General features: G+C 38.1%; 1 protein-coding gene across 7 annotated transcripts in view; it reads right to left on the reverse strand.

Moving 5' to 3' along the window:
• LOC138715323 (serine-rich adhesin for platelets-like) overlaps window positions 1–22107 on the reverse strand; it is a 1148033-nt gene that overhangs the window by 81784 nt on the left and 1044142 nt on the right. For all 7 annotated transcript variants that reach the window (XM_069848108.1, XM_069848110.1, XM_069848109.1 and 4 more), the window contains one exon: window positions 4105–4273. In XM_069848108.1, coding sequence (XP_069704209.1) covers window positions 4105–4273 — 169 coding nt within the window. The remainder of the gene's footprint in view (window positions 1–4104; window positions 4274–22107) is intronic.

The raw sequence follows: 22107 nt of genomic DNA on the forward strand, positions 1-22107 counted from the left end.
ATTTCTGGATTCGCCCATACGTGCTACATGTCCTGCCCATCTCAAACGTCTGGATTTAATGTTCATAATTATGTCAGGTGAAGAATACAATGCGTGCAGTTCTTTGTTGTGTATCTTTCTCCATTTTCCTGTAACTTCATCCCTCTTAGCCCCAAATATTTTCCTAAGCAACTTATTCTCAAACACCCTTAACCTATGTTCCTCTCTCAAAGTGAGAGTCTAAGTTTTACAACCCCATTCCGAGGCTTATTTGAAGGTTTCGTAACAAGCTTTTTTTTACGGCGATGGGTTGTTAGCCCTTCGCCCAACCCCCAAGCTGGAGGCCCATCCCTCATCGGCTGTCCGCGACTGCTTATTCAATATATTCACAGCTACCCTCCATATCTGGAGGCCGTTTCCTCGATCCGCAACCTGAGGATACGCCATGCCGTGGTGATAGGGACCCAGAATACATGGTTGATACATTCTTAGCATTGTAAAATAAGATTATATTGATTAAAAACCCTACATTAACAAAACAAATTTTATATAAAAGAATGTATTACTTAATTGCATCAGTCAACAACTTATCAAATTACGGGGTGAAGGTTAATAACGTATAATCTCGTTAGTACATATTAATTTCCACAAATATTTTCGACCTTTCATTAGGTCATCTTCAGGTGGTATATAATAGATATGTAATATATAATAATGTGAATAGACGGTAATATACTGAAATGGCAATTATATGACAGCATATGTACTGTACATAATTAGTGTATTATGAGACGTAGTATAATACATTTAACATTGTATATAAGTTAGTAAATTGTGTTTGGATATTATTTACCCTTAATTACATAAAAATTAAACATTGGTTAGAATTAATTATTAAAATAAAATAAATTAAACAGACTTTAGTACAATATTGTAGTGTATATAATGTCGATAGAGTGTTGTTGTTTAGTCAACTGTCCGAAGACAGGTTTGAACCTCATAAGCAGGGAAAGGATTTATATGTAAATACATATTTACTTATAAAGCTAATATAATTTATATTTTGCATTATCTTTATGTTTCACAATGTGTAGGGTTGAAAAATCCTACTTTTATTTTCCATATTTTTCCATATTTTAGAGTTTAGTACATATTTTCGTTAATTTCCATATATTTTCCATATTTCATATAAAACAGTCCATATTATATTAGGTTTAACAATAAAACAAAACAAAATTCCATTAACTTTTAAAAATACATTTCAACAATAGAGATTTAAACACATGTTCAGTAATCCCTTTAACATCAGAGTTATTTGAAAATTAGCAGTCCTATCAACAATGGGAAAGTAAGTTACAAAACTGTATTAATTTAATTTAAAATTTTTAACAGACTTCAGTTGTGCAGCTCAACAGTTAAATGCCAGTCAGAGTACACATAGGTTCAGTTTTGTAAATCATACTATAAAGACGGTAAATATGCCAAAAGTACGTCATTCAGTCAATTTAAAATCAGAACTAACAAGTTACATTTCAGAATTTAAAGAAGATGGTTTATCAACTGACAATAAAATATTATTTTGTAATTTGTGTCAGTGTGCAGTATCATCTACACAAAAGTTCCTGGTGCAACAACACATTACAACTAGTAAACATCAGGCCAACAAACAACTAAATTCCAAGCAGAGACAATTGTTTTTAACACAACCAACAACATCGAATGTAAGATCTGAGTTTAACATCGACCTGTGCCGTTCTCTCATCTCTGCTGATATTCCTCTCTACAAACTAAAGAATAAGGTCTTCAGGGAATTCCTTGAAAAATATACTCAACATACAATCCCGGATGAGTCAACACTTAGGAAGACGTATGCTCCATCCATCTACGATGAGACAATACAGAAGATAAGAGATGAAATTAAAGATAGTTCAATTTGGGTTTCCATTGATGAGACTCCCGACAAAGAAGGTAGACTTGTTGGTAATGTAGTTATCGGTTTGTTAAGTGAACAATATTCTGAACGAATTCTTTTACATTGTGATGTTCTAGAAAAGTGCAATAACAAAACTATAGTTAAACTGTTCAACGAAGCTATGGGTATCCTGTGGCCAAAGGGTATTATGTACGATAATGTGTTATTCTTTATTAGCGATGCTGCCCCTTATATGGTCAAAGCTGGACAAGCATTATCTGTTGTATATCCTAAATTGACTCATTTTACTTGTGTGGCGCATGCATTTCATCGTGTGGCAGAAGTGGTCAGAGACAATTTCCCTAAAGTAGATTTGTTGATTTCATCAGTGAAAAAAGTATTTCTCAAAGCTCCCAGTAGAGTTAACGTGTTGAAAGAAATGTACCCTGAAATTCCATTGCCACCAAAGCCAATTTTAACTAGATGGGGTACATGGCTAGAAGCAGTTGAATATTATGCCGAACATATAGACTCTATTAACAATGTTCTCCTTGCATTGGACTCTGAAGATGCAGTCTCAATTGATACTGCGAAAACAGTTACCTGTGACATAAGTGTGAAGAATGACTTAGCTCACATTCAGCATACATTTTCATGCATCATAAAAACGCTCAAAAGTCTCCAAAATAGGCACCTTTCACTATCTGAAAGTTTTGAAATTATAAATAGTACTGTGGAACAACTGAATCGTGGTAGAGGTAAAGTTGCAGATGCAGTAAGAGCTAAGGTGGACACTGTACTTTCAAAAAACCCTGGATATGAAGAACTACAAAAGGTTGTTGCTGTGATGAGTGGTGAATCAACAGTGAAGATTAACTTGGACTTATCCCCAGCAGACATTGTGAAATTGAATTATGTACCAGTTACTTCTTGTGACGTCGAACGCTCTTTTAGTCAGTATAAATCTATCCTCAGAGACAATAGAAGAAGATTCACTTTTCAGCACTTGAAAGAAATGTTTGTAACCTATTGTTATGGTAACAGACAATAAAAATTGTGTTTTGTTGAAACTACATTGGAAGATAAGGTACGTCCATTATATTTTTTGTTTAGTTTGATTAAAATGTACCAATATTTAACGTACATAGTCATTTTTTTTATAATTTTAAGTCCATATTTAATTCCATATTTTGGTAAAAATCCATATTTAATTCCATATTTTGGTAAAAATAACTACATATATATTTACATATTTCATATATTTTTAGTCCATATAAATCCGTTCCCTGCTCATAAGTAATACCAATAAGGCATCACTCATGAGGCAACTAGGCCAGGAGATAACGGAGTAGGATATAAACACTATTAACTTGTATATTCGTGAACTTAAAAACGTTGAGTAAAATCTTTTAAAGGAAATAAAACATGTTGCTATACAATGTGCTGGAGTTATAACATATTTTAGACATATGGTGGGTTTTGAATTTTCGTTACAATATATGCGTTCGCTCGCTGCGATGAGAAATGAGGAGCACTGTGCTAATTATTATTGCTGAATGGAGAGACGGATGACTGTTCACTACCTTATCGGAGCGTTGCACTCTTCACTCAACAATAATCAGCACAATGTCCCTCATTTTTCATCGCAGCGAGCGAAATTAAAAATATAATATGTTATAAATCCAGCACATTGTATAGCAACACGTTTACTTCTTTTAAAAGATTTTACGCAACTCTTTTAACCTTATGAATATAGGCTACGAGTTAATAGTGTTTACATCATCACTTTATCGACCTACATACACTACAATATTGTACCAAGGTATGTTTAATTTATTTTACAGAAATAAATATGTCCTTAAAAAACAAATTTTTAGCCGCTAACCTAACACAGAAAAATACCAGATCTAGCGGGAAACCTCTGAATTAGCAACACTGGTGGTATTTCGATGGTAACAGTGGTGGAATACATGAAGTTGATAATGGCGGTAAGAACGGTAATGATGTGATAGTGATGCTTCTGCTAGACGGTGTGGTGGTGATGAAGTGATGATAATAGTAACAGTGCTGCTGCTGGTGATATTATGAAGGTGGTGGCGTAAAAAATGATGTAGATGATGTTGGTAATGGCGGTTGTGACGCTGTTACTAATACTGGTGATGGTGCTGATAATGGAAATGGTGATTATGATATAATAATAATAGTTGGCTCACCAGTAGCAGTGTCTCTGGCATCATGCTGCAGTTGCTCCAGATGTCGGGACAGGGTTGGCAGTCTTAATCTCAGGAGGTCCCTGAACACAGCCATGTCAACAGACAACCCTCGTAGATTGTTTGCGAAGTAACTCTCAGGCAGCACGCCCTCGATCAAGTAGATCATCACCTGGAGCACACAATTCAATTCAACTGAACTTGTCTGATCAAAGTGAGGGTAGACCTCTGATACACTACGAAGGCGTGTGGGAATAGTTATTCCCATCACACTGAAATGAAAAGAATTTTCGACGATACTTCCGAATTGATTCTCAACCTGTAGGGAAATTAAATCCTTTCATTCAGTATTTAGACTGAAAGAATCCAAACGCAACTCTGAAAGATACAACGAAAACAATATTTTGTTGTGAACGCTATCGAAGCCATATTATTATTGTGGAATAATATTGTAACCTTTATGTGAATTAATAATTGTGTGATCATGTATGTTCATGTATGTAACTTATATTTTGTGTAACTGCATCAGTATAAATGTATGTTACTCCTAAGGATTTTGGTGACTACGTGCAAGCTATCTTCCCTTCACTCACGCGTTACCCTCTCATCCCTTTGTGTTATTTTTGGACTCTGTAGGGTTGCGCTCCCTAAAATATTACCATATATGGTCATGTGAAACTACAACGTCTATCGTAGTGCACGTGACTACAACCCCTAAACATTACCATGTATGGTCATGTTTAGACATGGACTTGCATCCTGACAATGCCCCAAATCTCTCCTATATAATTCAAGTCACCACAACCCTCAGGGCTTTTACTCGTTATTTGTGCAGTCTACACAGTCAACTGTATTACTTCTTCATCAATATACTGTAGTATACCACATTCGACGGCTTGTTCTTATTATTCTCAAGACTTAGGTCTTGGGCGAACCCAAACTAAATATCCTATACGTTACAAGTATGGTCAAGTCTACCTTACACCACATTATTATTATTATTATTATTATTATTATTATTATTATTAACTAAATTGATTGACTGATCATAGTGAAAAAAGGGGATGACCTTCCTAAAGATTCCATTCTAGGTTATATTTTAGAAGATTATAATATATCCTGTAAGTTAATGCTTTACACTCATTATATGAGAGACCGTGTACTCCTTAACACTTAAGTTACAAATACAATATGTGGCAAAACAAACAATACTGAAATTATCTCTCATCTGTTGTCCACGTTTCCCTAGCAACAAAGTATTTATATATTGTATACAATAGTTTGGCATATTGTGAATTCAGTAGTTTGTTTATTTCTGCAAATGGTTCTTACAACAGAGGAGAAGGTGTTTATTGTCTAATATTATTTCCGGTTATATGGAGTACTGAAATTACAAACATACTCTGAAAATCAAGATAAGTTATTATAACATGCAAGATGACATAAGACTGATCGCGTATGACGGAACTTCTCGACGACAGGTAACATTATTGTGTTATTTGGTGCCGCATTGTTAAATCGCTCCTGGTACAGTTCGCGTCACCGTTTTTGGCGTGTGTCCTAGATATATAGTGCCCAATTTGTGAGCATGTTGCTAGTGCAGCTGAGAATGGTACTACTTCCTATACACGTCACATCAGCCATTTGCCAAATAGTTGTCAGACTAACTGCGGCAAATGTAAAACATTCGCACTTAACGTTCCCATTACTTATTTCACACGCCAGAAACGGCGACGCGGACTATACCGCTCTTTAACGCGCAAGCTGAACCCATTCTGACGCCCCACTCCGTATGATCGGATATAATGCTCGATGATAACGGCTCCTCTGTTGTGAGAACCATAATTGAAGAAATCAACAGAGCACTGAATTCACAATATGTCGAACTATTATTTATATAATAAATAAAACTACTTCATTGAGCGCTAGGAAAACGTGGACAGCAGATCAGCATACCGTACAGTGGTTCCCAAAGTGCGGGTCACGACAGAATTGAGGGTGGACTCGAGATGATTTACAAAAAAAAAAAAAAAAAAAAGTTCTTGTTAACATACATTTTTGTTGTATTTAGAAACATAAACAAAGTTGAATATAGAAAAATGTTTCAGTAGTTATAAAGTAAAAAATAATTAATGCGATAAATGTGCTTTTTTTATAAAGTAGCCCTCAAATCTGAACTCTACTTTCGATACACATGCACTGGTATCATTTTCGATTTCAAGGAGATTTCTTGCTTTTCTTTCGATGGAAATTATAGATGAGACATTTATTTTGCATAAATACAAGTTTGAAAATGCTATAAAAATTTAAGAGGATCTTTTGCAAGTTCGAGGATTCTTGCACTCTTTTGATGTAGAATTGGTCTACGCTCTCCAAAAAAAAAAAAAAAAAAAAGTATATTTTCAACATTCCATCAGTCGGTACAGTAGTGGCAAAAAAAAAAAGCCCGGACCTACCCTTGTAGCTGATTACAGAGCCTTGTTCACTCCAGAGCACAATAGACTGGTAACTAAGACTTTCGTGGTTCGAATCCTGCCTGGAAAGGAAACTTTTTTTCTTGTTCCTTATTCAAATTTATTCCCAATACTTTTCGGTTGCTGACAAAATTCATGTTCTGGGAATAATAAGTTAATTAAGTAGTAAAATATCGCTACAATCGAAAAGTATTGAGAATAAATTTGAATAAGGAACAAAAAAATGTTTCCTTCCCAGGTAGGATTCGAACCACGAAAGTCTTAGTTACTAGTCTATCGTGTTCTGAAGTGAACAAGGCTCTGAAATCAGCTACAAGGGTCGGTCTAGTTTTTTTTACCATTACTATACATATTTCAACGAGTATTTCTTAATAGGGTAATTCCGGGTTAGATGGTCATAGTTTTCTTAATCACATAGAACAGGATAACATTTGGTAAAAAAAATATGAAAAAAAAAATCAAATACATTCCTGCAAGATTATATTTCACCACTACAGTGCCTCAGGGCGCATAGAATTCACTAATGTAATAAAAAACACGTTTGAAGTATAATAAGTCATTGGCCATCTCTCCCAACAAGTATGGGTGAGATGGCCATAGGCTATACTGACCACCATTATTTTTAAGTAAATACTCATACATAAGAATTTTTTTGCCAAACAATGAGGTTTTATGTTATGGGCACATAAATGTAGTACCTAAGTGCATAATTAGGGTTGTTTGGAATTTTTCAAAAACTTGATTTTTTTCTCTTTTAGTGAATTTTCCTTAAAACAACACAGAAAGAAATTGAAACTCTTATGAACATGTTAATGAAACAAAATCCTAAACGGTCAAAGTAACAGCATCTTGCAATGTTCTTCTTTGTAATTTATTTTGCCACAGAATATGTTTGCTGCAGCCATTTTTGGTAACGTACATATTTTATTCAATCCACTTTTTGCTTTGTCTCATAAGTTTCATCACATCCTACACATTCATTACTTTTATCAGTTATCTCACCACTGAAAAAAGTCGTTGCTCTCTGGCAGATCTTCAGAACTGATGCTGCTTGAGGAAATATGCCTAGTTTGTTTCTTAGATACTTTCTCCTTCGATAAGTTCTTATGTTGTCTTCTGTTGTTGGTCTTCGAAGCTTTCTGCTTCAATTTTTCCGGAGAAGTTAATATTGTGACCTGCAACTTTGGCCGTTTTGGGGGTAATTTGTTGGTGACTGATATGGGTGAATGATCTGAAGAAATTCTGGTGTTGATTCTACGTTCAATTTGGAAGCGCTGGCTTGTGGCCTAGGACTGATTTGCAGTGAAGTTTAATATATTCATTCTTGAAGTGTGTTCTTGTGTTTCAGGAGTTCTTTGTATAGTTGCATTGGAGTTTTCTAAGTCGTTAGCATTCTCTACTGTAAGTTGCAAGTGCCTTTTTTCAACTGTGCTCACATTACTAGCGTACTGAAGAATGACATCGCGATTAAAAGGGCTGATTGCTTATACACTTAAATCCTGAAATTACATTTTCTGAAGTGGCCGATTTTTCGCAACATTCACTTAATTGCTCTCCAAATTGAAGTCTTGTTACTTTAGGAGCAGGATGATTCTTCAACCAATTCATCGCAGAACTGGAGAAATTACTTTTGAAGGGTTGAAAACAACTCTGTCCAGCGGCTGCAGGTTGTGGAGTAATATAGCTTGTTAGGAAAGTTCTAATTATGTCACATACTTCTGCAATTTGTAGCAGTTGGGTAGAGTTGAGGTGTGAGGAGTGGTCATCAAGTATAAGAACAACTTTTCCAGCTGGTTTCCGGAATAGGAAGTGTTGTCTCATCAGTCAGAGAATATTGCCAAGTTCTTCAGCAAAACTGTGAGCGAGACTCCGGACATCGGTCCTTGTAAGAGACAAACCATGTTCCTGAATTTTTAATATAGCGAAGATTGTCATTGCCTATGTGTCACTTGGACCCATTGCACCCTTGTAGAATTTCCTGTTTTAACTCAGAAATATTAAATGTAATGAAGGCTTGACGTACAGAAGTACCATATTTAAACTCTTAACTGATGGCCATTTAAATCTCCGCGCCACTAGTACGTTGGCGAATAGGGATTTAAACCCTGTGTAGGATTTAAAAACTGGATTATATAGAAAAATGCTTGTATCCTATCAATTTCAATATTTTTTCATGGAATAAAAAGTGATGTGTTACAGGACATTTTCCACTTTAAATTAATTAAACATTCCTCTTCTATGTAATAGAGTAACGAGTAGGCCTATATATCGCAAAATAGTTTTCAATTCCTTTCTAAAAGACCCTCTGATGTAAGTAAAGTCATTTGTTTATGAGTGTGAACAACTTTTCATGTCTCTTTGACTGTATTCTAGCCAAGAGCAAATGTTTACAGCGAGAGAGAGAGAGGGAGGGAGAGGGACACTGCGTATATCCTGTACAACAGCACTTTGAAACAAAGATTTCTTTCACTGACTTGACACAGTCATCGTATTTATCAGCTCTAGCTACTCTTCCCCGAATGTCTGCTTACATTCCGTTGTGTCATACAGCCCACGGTCATGTATGCATGTGCAAGTCTTTGAAAGTTCCAAAGTGATAAATGTTTGCTAGCAGAAAATTTGACAGCGAAAGATGTGGAAGAATTTCAGACGCAAACAGTGATTTCGATTATAACTTCAGTGATGACACTGAAGAACCAATAAGTGCATCATGTGACATTGATGATAACGTCATGTCTGTGGGGTCCAGGGGTGAGAAAGCACTATGGAAAGAGCGAAATGGCAGTAACATGGTATGTCACTCTTTTGTAGATTCTATTAGTGGCTTCAATCAGACACAGGGCTAGATAGTAATAGCCAACCAGTAGACATATTTGTCCACTTTTTCAATGATGAGTTGGTCAAATTGATAATAGCATAGACAAATTCCTATCATAGCAGGGTGAAAGAGAAACTTGTCTCAAAGAATAAATTATTGCCAAAAAGTAGAATTAATTCGTGGAAAGACATTACAAGCGATGACATATTGCATTTCCTTGACTTGATAATACTTATGGGGGTAGGATTTGCAAACCTAATACTGAGATGTATTGGTCTATCGATGAAATGCTTGCCACGCTTTTTTTTTTTTGGAAAATGTATGTCTGAAAATAAATTCAGGTCAATTTTGAAATTTCTCCACTTCACAAGCAAGGGCGCAAGGGGAAATAGAATGCGCAAAATACTACCCGTTTTGACCACATAATAAATAAATTCAAAGACTCATATCGTTCTGGTCACAAAATTACTGTGATGAAAGTTTTATGTTACGAAAGGGCCGACTTGGCTGGAAGCAATTTATTCGGACCAAACTGGCTAGGTTTGGTAGAAAAAATTTGACTTGTATGAAAAGTGGGACTGGATATCTGTACCTGTATACGTGTATTATATATACAAGAAAAGACACAGACAATACAGGCACCGTAATAAAGATTTGGGACTTTCTGGCTCAGTAGTAATGCATCTTACAGACTCGCGGCGGGGTCAGGGAAGAACTTTATAATATTTAGACAACTAGTACAGTTCACCTAAATTATTCATAGAACTGTACTACAATAGGGGAACTAATGCGTGTGGGACAGAACGCACAAATCGAGTTGGTTTGCCGACGGTCATTCGTACTCAAGTCCTCAAGAGAGGGGAAATGGAGGTAAAGCAACTCCATCTCCTAACATACGTTGTGTGGTGTGATAAGAGGGATATATCAATTCTATGAAACTGCCATGCTGAGGTAATTATGATAGAAACAGGAAAAGAGAGCCCACAGTTCAAACCTGATGTAGTGCATGAATACAATATGAATATGGGGGCGTGGATTTGGTGGACCAAGTGACACAGGCCTACTCATCTATACATAAAACAATAAAATAGTACAAGGAATTGTTTTTGCACATTATAGATGTTACTCTATACAACACCCTCGCCATATGGAAAGTCCTGAACCCAGGGAGAAATGCCTTACTTAGACTTCCGACTGGTTGTTACCAGTGCACTAATTCAAAAGCACTACGTTGAATGCCCCATCCATACAGGTGGGAAAAAGTCATAAAACCGTTAATTCTCCGTCTAAAAGAAAAACATTTTCCAACACGAATTCCCTCCACACAAAATAAGAAATATGCAGCCCGTCGGTGTTTCGTTTATAAGTCCAAGGGAATCCGCAAAGAAGTGCGTATCATGAGTGCCGCATGTGGCGTTGTTCCCTTGTGTTTCCAACCCTGTTTGAGAATTTATCATACTCGACACAACATTTAGAGGTAAGTTTATGTTATAATCATACTCAATGAATGTTTATAAAATACATTTATGAAGCATTTTCTTGTAATGCAATCATTATCTGTGCACAGCGCTAGTTACGTAAAAGCTGCGTCCATCACAGCCAGCGTGCGCGCGTAGATTCTACGTCCATAACAGCCAAGGGGACATGTGATAAAACACAGAGTAAAAGACTGACACAAGAAGGAATTGACAAATTGCTCAAAATTGTTGAGAAATACGAAATAAGTAGTCCGGTAAGTGCAAGACCCTGTTTCGTAATTGTACCCTAATGCAGTGGTCGTTAGCTCAAAGCATTTACGTTCCAGAGGCAGTTTGGAGGGGCGGGAGAAACGTTCAGAGAAGTGCAGGGCGAAGCGTTGGACTAGATTACTATAGTATAGAATTCTTTAGTTGGCAGAGAAATTTAGACAGAGAAAGATATATTTCTTACCTCTCACTCACTCAGTGGCTGACCGGAACTCTGCAGGGGGGATGGTGGCAAGAGACAGACACCCTCCATGAAACTGTTTGTATGTGCAGTGGCGGATTATTCTACTTCTACTTCCATGTTGTCGTCACCGTCATCGTCGTCACTATCAGAGTCCAAACTTATTACGAAACGATCCACCGCCTTGTCAATCATTCCATCCCTTTCCCAATAAATATCCTCTTCCTTTTTAACATGTTCACACGCATTTTTCCAATTCTCTGGCGTAACCTTGGACAACGCATCTTCAAATAATTTTATAACTTCACTGGATTTGAAAGATACATTGTGTTTAGCGATATCATTTTTCACTTGAGCCCAGATGAACTCAATGGCACTAAAATTGCAGTGGTATGGTGGCAGTCGTACTACGGTATGCCGGTGTGGTTCACTTTGAGCTAATGTATCCAGTTCGTACCTTACCATTTTCTCCTTTTTCAATTTTATTATGTCGTACAGTACGATTTTTGTCGCCTTTGGGTCGTACTCTATGTTGTTCTGACGTAACCAAGACTGCATGTCTGATTTAGAAGATGCAGAAGTGGGAGCTTTATTTAACTGTACAGAATAGTAAGAGGCGTTATCCATTACTATAATGCTGTTTTGTGGAATGTTCGGAAGGAGTTTGTTTTCGAACCAATGTTTGAAATTAACGGCGTTCATTTCCTCATGGGGATCGTTGGTAGATTTAGACTTAAAACTGTGATAGGCTCCTGGTATAAATCCAGAGAAAGATCCAGCATGCACAATAATAAATCGTCGTCCTTTTCCTAAGGGCACGTTCAGAGGAATGTCACCATCGTCACAAACCCAAATTTTGCTCTTCGTGTGATTGATGTTTATCCAAGTTTCGTCTAGGTAAACGATAGGGCGGCCAGTTATTCTTAAGTCGCGCATCCTCCTTAGGAAATGGAATCGCTTAGCAATTATGTCGGGTTTCTCTAGCAGAAGCTTCCGTCCGAAGTTATTCTTAGCGTAACGGAAATTAAGTTTTTTTAATAATTCTCGGACCGACCATTTACTGCCAGAAAATAAGCCAGACTTATCGAGAGCATCACGAATATCTTCCACACTCGGAATGAAATCAGCCTTATACAGGGAGTAAATCTGCCTCTTGATGGCGGCAGCGTGAATGAGTCTATATTGGTTTTCGTGGCAGTTCTTTGCGGCCGCTTTTTGCCCGGAGTTGAAACTTTTCTTCCTGATTCATCTGCTTCTCTCTTTTCATTTAGGATACGGTAAACAGTGCGTTCAGATACTCCACACGCAACAGCAGTTCGCTTTGCTACTTCGACTACGCTTATTGTAGGATTTCCGACTTTCAAGGCATCGTACTCCTCTACGAAAAACTTATGTACATTGTACACTATTTCCCTGGCGTCAGACTGTAATGGCTTTCCTCTTGTTCCTACACCAAGAATCACAAACACTAGGACAAGTAGGCGTAATATAAAGCACAATACTTCTAACATTTTAATTATAAAATGATTATAGGCACCTTCTCAAACTACACTGAAAAAATGTTGTTAACACACAGTTGTAATAACATCCACCACTGACAACGTCTCCAGATGGACTGGTTTGGTGAGGGAGAGGGAGGAAAGAGAGAGGAAATACTGTTATACAAGTGTCTGTGTCCCAGGATTAGTTCAACTCACCCTCCCTGACCCTTCCCAAGACATCAGGTAGCTCTGCCAACATAGACCTTCCCAAGTATAGTTTGATCCGCACTGCATAGAAGAATCTTACGGTTCAACGTAATTGAAGAGAAAATATTAAACTAGTAAGAACGGATCGTCGGATTGTGTTGTTCGCGGTGTGTGTCATCAACAATGCATTCGCAATAGAGTCCAGGTAATGCATCGTTGCCTGGTAACATGTCTTCAAAAAGAAGATGTGGCGGTTAGCTGTGCGAATTTAGAGTGCGAAAGCAACTAAGCTGGTGGGAGGCGCAGCAGCAGGAGGGGCTACTATCTATGGAACACCTAGAGAGAAAAGTCCCGTCTTAAATTGCTGACCATGGACGATAAGACGCTCTTCTCATCTCCAAAACTACTACACCAGGAGGACACGGCATATTCTGAGTAGAACATAGAACCACAGTCTATTTTTAAAGAAACCGGGTGACAAATCCGAGGATAAGACTGTAACATGGTCGGGTCCCCTCGAGATAAGCCCACATGATCCAGACTCTACAGAGCCTTCTACATCAGAAGGGACACAGCCGCCACCGACACCACCGACACTCGAGGAAATAGACGAGTGGCTCAGAATTTCCGAGGAGGTGCTGGACGACATACGGAATAAGTAGCTCGGTAAGTGCAAGACCCTGTTCCGTAATTATAGGCTAGCCTACAGCAGGAGTCGTCAGCTCGGAACATAGCATTCGGAGGCAGCTTGATCTGCAGTTCGGAGAGGAGAGAAGCGTTCACACAAGTGTAGGGCGAAGCAGTGACGCGTTCCCGACTATTTTTCCGAAATCATTATTCCTATCAGTTTTGCCGAATTGTACTTTTTCCCGAAGCAGTTATTCCCATTGTACTGCATCAGTGGTGCGGCGTTCTGTTTAAAAAATGTTTAGAAAAGTGAAATGACAAATTCCAGGAGAATATATCGTGGCCCGATATAATTGATGCCAGGACCCGGTTCCGGGTCGCGCCCCGCGGTTGAGGAACACTACTCTATACGATTTGTCATATGCAGCTTCCTTCTGCATTATATATATATATATATATATATATATATATATATATATATATATATATATATATATATAGGGTGTTTAAAAATACGGGGTATAATTTCAGGTATGTATTTGCCACATGTAGACAATCAAAATAGTTCATTACAACATGTGTCGCGAAATGCTTTATTTCCGAGTTATGGCCTTCACAACATTGAAATTCACCGGAACGTTTTTCTTTCCGCAGGTCGTTGCCGTCAAAGGAGACATTAAGAGGGCACTCTGACAGTTCATTCCGAGGCGAAGGTTACATTCAGTGTTGTGTAGGCGTTAGACTGTGCGACATGTATTCAAATCAAGAGCTGGCAGAGATACACTTCTTGTACGGTAAGGCGGACGGCAATGCTGCGCTGGCTCGTCGTTTGTACCAGGAGAGGTACCCACAGCGACAATGTCCAGATCGGAAGACATTTGTACGTCTCCATTACCGTCTGTGCGAGTATGGAAAATTTAACTCTCCTGGTTTGGGAAGGGGACAACCAAGATCTACAGCTCCAGATGTACAGGAGGAGATTCTGGAGGCTGTGAACATGACTCCTTCTATCAGCACACGAAGGGTAGCATTGCACGTCAATGTTCCTCATACGACTGTCTGGAGACTGTTGAAAGAGTATCAATTGTATCCTTATCATTTGCAACGTGTACAGGCCCTGTCACCAGTAGATTGCCCTGCACGAGTTAGGTTCTGTGAGTGGTTCTTGCAGCAGTGTGGTGTAAATCCGAACTTTCCTGCCTTAGTATTATTTACAGATGAAGCACAGTTCACACGAGATGGCATAACAAATTTCCACAATCAGCATGTATGGGCGTGTGAAAACCCACGTGCAACTGTTCCATCTCATCACCAGGTGCGGTTCTCCCTCAACATGTGGGCCGGTAGGTATCATTGGTGATCGATTAGTTGGACCCCATGTACTTGTAAACAGACTTACGGGGCAGGCGTACACAAACTTCCTGGAAAACACCATACCTCATGTTTTAGAAGACACTCCACTGATCAATCGTCAACACATTCACTTCTTGCATGATGGCGATCCTGCACACTTCAGTCGTACGGCTCGCCGGTACTTGGATCGAAGGTTTCCTGATCGATGGATAGGTAGAGGTGGCCCAATTGCCTGGCCTCCACGCTCACCTGATTTGAACCCTCTCGATTTCTACTTGTGGGGCCATTTAAAATCATTGGTTTATTCGTCTCCGGTGCCTGATTTGGAATCCCTTCGGAATCGAATTGTGGCATGTTCTGAGGACATACGCAATACTCCTGGAGTTTGAGATCGTGTTCGCAGGTCAATGAGACATCGCTGTGAGGTCTGTATTCAAGCAGGAGGTGGACATTTTGAACATCATCTGTAATGACAACGACCTGCGGAAAGAAAAACGTTCCGGTGAATTTCAGTGTTGTGAAGGCCATAACTCGGAAATGAAGCATTTCCGGACACATGTTGTAATGAACTATTTTGATTGTCTACATGTGGGAAATACATACCTGAAATTATGCCCCGTATTTTTGAAAACCCTGTATATATATATATATATATATATATATATATATATATATATATGCTGGTGATGGAAACATGTGAAAATGTAGTGTAATATTCCAGCATTAGGCCTAACTGCCTTTCTGTCACAAAATACAAAAGGTCTTATTTCTTTTTCTTCTCCTCCTCTTCCTCCTCTGGATCCTCCTCCTTCTTCTCTTGTAAGCGGAAAATCTGTTTGGTAATACTCGTCCAAATAAAGAAGTTGTAAAGAAAGTGATGGTACAACTATATCAGGTTAGTTTTTAATGCTCAAGATATCTAAAAACAATAGTACGATATGAAAGAAAACCTACCAATTTCAGTTGCCGATCTACTTACTAGAGGTCCGGATATTTAGCCATCAGAGGCCTGTTGCATAAAGCTGAAATTACTACTTTACTAGCGACAAATTAGTAAATGAGTAAAAAAACTGTCATTTCCGGTATATAAATCTGTATTTTTAAATTTGTCACAAGTGACAAGCACTAGTAATTACTGACAGTTTCATTTTTTTTACCAAATAATTCTTGCATAAAAATTAGTCGTTTGAAAAATAGTTGGAATCGCGAACACGTTTTCTACCAATTCTTTGTTCTTGCTAAACTTTCTTAAAAGTGTAGAAATAACATTTTAATGTAATATGACTTCATCTACAAGCTGCGAGAGTGATTAAGAATTCGTATATAGGTAGAGGAATACAGTTAGGCCGAGAACAAATACTGATTTTCAAGAGTTGCAGTTTAAACAAAGATTTCACATGTAAAAAATTTAATTTGAGATATTGCTTGCTACCGGTACTGCAAAGCCTTATTTAGGTCCTGCAACACCATTTTACCTATAGGCCCTTATCTTAGAAAACACTGTAGTGATATTCAGATAAGTCAAATATCCCATAATTCTGCGAACAACTTTTATACCTTGAATTTAAACGTAAGTATTCTCCACAACAAATTATTCAACAACATTCACTTTTTTATATTAATAGCCTACTTACGATATAACATGTATTACAGTATGAAACGCATGACGCCTAGGCTCAACTTCCAGTTAATAAATTAATTTGCAACCCAAGTTGAAAGATCAATTTGAAACAATTCCGACGTCTACTGATAAATGAAGTAATGAAGTTTAATATAGGAATTAATCAAACATGAACAGCATTATCATATTACTTTGCTACAATTATAACTTTAACAAAACAACAAATGCTTGACATATATGATACACAACGACACAAACCATTAATTTGCAATAATACATAAACATTTGTACGATCTCTCCCGTTCACCATTCCTTCCAGTGTATCCTTCAGAAGGCAGTTTCTTCTCAGCCAGTAACCCAACCAATTACTTTTCCTCTTCCTGATCAGTTTCAGTATCATTCTTTCCAACACAGCTTCACTTTCTTATTCTGCCTCTCACTTCACACGTTCCATCCTTCTCCATATCCACATTTCAAATGCTTCTAGTCGTTCCTCTTCACTTCGACGTAATGTCCATGTTTCTGCCCCATACAAAGATTACACTTTACACAAAGCACTTCACTAGTCTCTTCCTTAGTTCTTTCTCCAGCGGTCTGCAGAAGATGCTCCTTTCTCTATTAAAAGCTTCCTCTGCTATTGCTATCCTCATTTTGACTTACTGACAGCAGCTCATATTACTATTTATAGTACACTCCAAGTATTTGAAGCTGTCCACTTGCTCTACTGCCTCATTTAGAATCCACACGTATACCTTCTTTACTTTTCTTCCGATAACAATGGTCTTCGTCTTGTTTGCATTTATCTTCACCCCATACTGCTCACAGCTGTCATGCAGCTCCAGTAGCATATCCCTTAGTACCGTTCCCTCTTCTGCTAACAACGCCATATTATCAGAAAATCTTATGCACTTTATTTTTTTTCCTCTTATTACCACCCTTCCCATTTTCTTAAAACAGTTATTCACTAAATATTCCAAACAGATGTTGAACAGGGTAGGTGATAAAGGGCATCCTTGACGTACTCCTCTCCCTATTTCACTTCCTTCTGACATTTCATCTCATATCCTGACTTTGACTTGTTGTTTCATATAAAGGCTACTGAAGAGCCTCCTCTCTTTCCAATCCACTCTAATTTTCTTCAGGATCCCCATCAATTTATTCCAATCCACTCTGTCAAAAGCCTTTTCTCGGTCCACAAATATCACATACACTTATGCAAATCTAGTCTTTCAGGTAAAGCTCCCTGTGAAGCAGATTTGAATAATTTCAAGGGAAAAATTGTTCCGGGGCCGGGTATCGATCCCGGGATCTCTGGTTGAACGTACCAGCGCTCTGCCAACTGAGCTACCCGGTGTCGGGTGGAGTTCCCGGGTAGGTCAGTTGGCAGAGCGCTGGTACGTTCAACCAGAGGTCCCGGGATCGATACCCGGCCCCGGAACAATTTTTCCCTTGAAATTATTCATCACATACACTTCTTTATTGTTCTCTATGTAATGTAATGCAAAAAATGTACTTGGTAGTAAAGTTCAGTTTACAAATTCTAATTAAAGAACATTATCTTGCATAATTTTCTAGATGAATGGAGGTCATGAAAACTGATTGAAGCCAATCAGAAAGAGACCATCCAATGTCTCAACTCTCATTATAAAAGGACTCTATCCTTCCCGGGTTTACTCTGCCATCTATGCGAGAGATGTAGAACGTTTTTATTCTACCCTTGATTGCAAAGGGAAGAGTCGTGTGAGTCGTTCCTTTATGGTTCAAAAGATACTTCGATTCACAGACAGTATGGGTTGTGAAAGGTACCTGGTTTAATTGTTAGAATCGACCCCTGAAAAAGAATCGTGTTGCTCAGCTCCAGTTTGAAACTCTTATAATATTATGAAGGATATTATTTTTTCGATACTATCGCTAATCGCCTGAACCCTATCGATAATATTGCAAAACAATTTGATTACCGATAGTTTCGATAGCTGAAGTAACTATCGTTATACTTGTTTTTTTGAAAGATGGGACATGACAGGAGCGATGCGATCTGAAAAAAAAAAAAAAAAACTGAATGTCACATAGCGTGGAAGGCCTGTTGCTATAGTAACAACGGTTGAGTTGCCAAACTTACCGTTCCCATATGGCGAGTGCTTAATAGCTCTCTTGGCGACATTTATTGTGCACATAATGTTAGCATTGGTACGTTTCGTCTTTGATTCTCTGTCGATTTTTGTATTGTTTTCTTACCTTCACGTCAATTGTCAATGGATGTTTTAACGTCAGCCATCTTAACTACAATTGCTAGCTTCCATCAGCTGGCAGCGTGGTAATCCATATTGGCAACATGACACTGTAGTTCCAAGCTCGGCCGCTAAACTGTCATGTCCCATGTTTAAAAAAAACAAGTATAGTATAGGTCAGCGGTCTCAAACATGAGCCAATCGGGCAGACCTCGCTCCTTTCTGAATAACGCTGCCTTCACGAGGGCAGCTAGATAAACGTTCGGATATGTTCGTGCCAGTGACGTCAAACACCGCGTAATATGAACAGATCAACTCGGTTACTAGTTACACATTACTTTCCGTTAGCGTCCGTAGAGAAATGGCTCTGTCTATAGTGGCTAGGAAATCTGAAAACTAGCGTTACGAGAAAGTTTGGAAAAAGATTATTTGTTTACAGAGAATGGAACTAATAAGATTGAGATAAAGGAATTTTTAGTCAGTCTTTAAGCACCCAGTACCAGAGCTTATTGATGAGGTCGAGATAAGTCATACTTATATATAAGTCGAACTTAAATCTCGTCTCAATTGCAAATTTCGGTCCAAATAAGTCGTACTTATTATAAGTCGTGATTCTTTTATAAGATTTACTTTACAAAGTCTGACTTCATGAAGTTGAACTTATTGCAATTCATAGTGACTCAAGTGCGACTTATGTTATGAAATAAGTTAAACTTTATCAAGTCAAGGGAATCCCTGACTTATATCAGTTATAACCTAAAAATTAATAACGTTTATAAAGAACTGGCCAAGGAAGTTATTGAAATGCAGGACATTTGCGCCCAAAAGCGTTACTTGCGAAACATCATGGTTCGCTTTGAATTTTAAAATGATCTTGAATTCAAAAGGAGGTTTCGTTCTTGCAAAAGTTTTTGGAATCAATACTTCCGAAAGTGGAAAGAACTCTTGCAAAACCGAGATAGCGAGGTTTGCCAGTTCTGATAGATTACTACTTCTTGTTCGCTTGAGATTTTATGCCACGGAAATTTTTGAAATAAGTTTAATGTTCTCAAAATATAGCCATAACCGTAGTTTATAAATATATGAGGTACTTGTCTGCCTAGGTAGCGTAGTTGGAATAGCGCTGACCTTCTGTGCTCGAGGTTGCGGGTTCGATCCCGACCTAGGTCGATGGCATTTAAGTGTGTTTAAATGCGACAGGCTCATGTCAGTAGATTTACTGGCATGTAAAAGAACTCCTGCGGGACAAAATTCCGGCACACCGGCGACGCTGCAGTTGCGAGCGTCGTTAAATAAACCATAATATAATTTATATGAGGTATTCAATATATCGGTGAGGTTAGGTTTCTTTAATATACATGAAATTTCAGTATTAGTAAGATTAAACACCCTTATCCAGTCAATTTAAATTAAATTATTATGTGTTAATAAAATGAATTAAAAAAAAGCCTTCTTGCTGTCATACTTACTTACAATTGGCTTTAAGAGAACGCGGAAGTTCATTTCAGCCCTCACATAAGCTCGACATCGATCCCTATCTTGAGTAAGATTAATTCAGTCCCTAGCATCATATCCCAACTCTCTCAAATACATTTTAGTATTATCCTCAAAACTAGGTCTTTTTCCCTCAGATCTCCCAACTAACACTCTATACGCATTTCTGGATTCCATACGTGTTACATGTCCTGCCCAGGCGACGCTGATATAACCTCTGCAGTTGCGAGCGTCGTTAACTAAACCATAATTTAAAATTTTTAAAATTTTCTCTTTTTATGAATAAAGAATCCTGTTCCAAATTGGTGTTAGGCCGTTCTCATCTAACCTAACCCCCTGTACTCCCAGAAAGTCTATTCTATATCTAGCTAGTTCTTTTGCTACCAATGTCCTGTTCTGTAAAGACTGGTGCCACTCCAAGTACCAAATCTCATAATCTTATTCCTTTGCCAAAGAATCAATCCCATTTCGAGGCTTATGTTGGGGTTTCGTAAGAAGCTCTTTTCTACTGTGATGGGTTGTTAGTCCTTCGCCCAACCCTCAAGCTGGAGGACCACCCCTTATCGGCTGTCCAAGACTGCTTATTCAATATATTCGCAGCTACCCTTCCCGTTGGTTCATTGCTTCAAACGAGCGTAGAGTTCCGAACATGCAACCACAGTAACCAATTAAGTTTTCTTACAGTCATAATGAAAGTAGCTAAATTGTCAAATGTAAGCAGTTGTGGAAATATCGGCTTGATACTTTAAAATTTATAGGTACAATAGAGCCGACAAAAGGACGAAAATTAATGTAGTGGAGAGAATGTTTGAGCTACGGAAGGTAAGATTTCCTTATCTGTCGGTTGGTTTAAAAAACAAACTCGAAAATGTCCCAAATATAATTTATTGTTGTCTGTGCAGTGCTTCACAATTCGAGTTCGGAGGAAATGACAACTTACCAGAAGATGATCCAAACGCAAAGACTCTTCTATATGAATCTGTGCCTGTTGCATCATATCTTCGGCTTGGCTTTCAGGGAGAACTGATTAACATAGTGTTTAGGAGACATGATGATAAAATGTAGATTTCACAATTAGTTTTAATGTATTTCACTGAAGCAAAATATTTATTATTTTATGTGATTTACCAAAACATTTAAAATTTAGATTATTTGTAATATCAACAATGAATACTATGAAGTTTTATACAATAACCGATTGAAGTAATTTATCTGGATTTCATTATGGACAAGCGGTATTTGTTTGTGAGCTTCCGAACTCAGTTGCATTATTGACCTGTAAAAATAATAATAAATTCATTCTGTTCCTGCGCTTTCTTGTGTGATCTGCTTATGCTGCTAGAGTTGCCGTCACTGTTGTTTGAGCTGCAATTGAGTTGGATGGACCAGCAGTAGAGAGGGATACGTCATCGGAAGGATTTGGTGCAATACGTGCTCCCTCTACTTCCTCTGCAAACACAACTGCAATGTAAACAATATGTACACTACTGAGTGTTCAGTTCAAAGTGTGTCGCTCTATGCCGTCATGTGGCTAGTCGACGAGCCTAAAGAATTCAATCTTCCTACACTTCCGCAGAGGCGTATTACCTATGTGCCAGAGAAGTTGTCTAGCAAGTACGGCGTTCATTCTGAAGAGTACGTACCGATACGTACGGTAACGTCTGTAGTGGCAGGAATGTGAACTGTTTGGAAACACGTACTGACGTGAGTTTTTTTCTTACTGTCGGGATATGGGGGGAGGGTTAAGACGATTACTTACGTATTTGCTGACATTAAC

This window comes from Periplaneta americana, chromosome 15 (genome assembly GCF_040183065.1).
Source record: "Periplaneta americana isolate PAMFEO1 chromosome 15, P.americana_PAMFEO1_priV1, whole genome shotgun sequence".
Classification (NCBI taxonomy): domain Eukaryota; kingdom Metazoa; phylum Arthropoda; class Insecta; order Blattodea; family Blattidae; genus Periplaneta; species Periplaneta americana.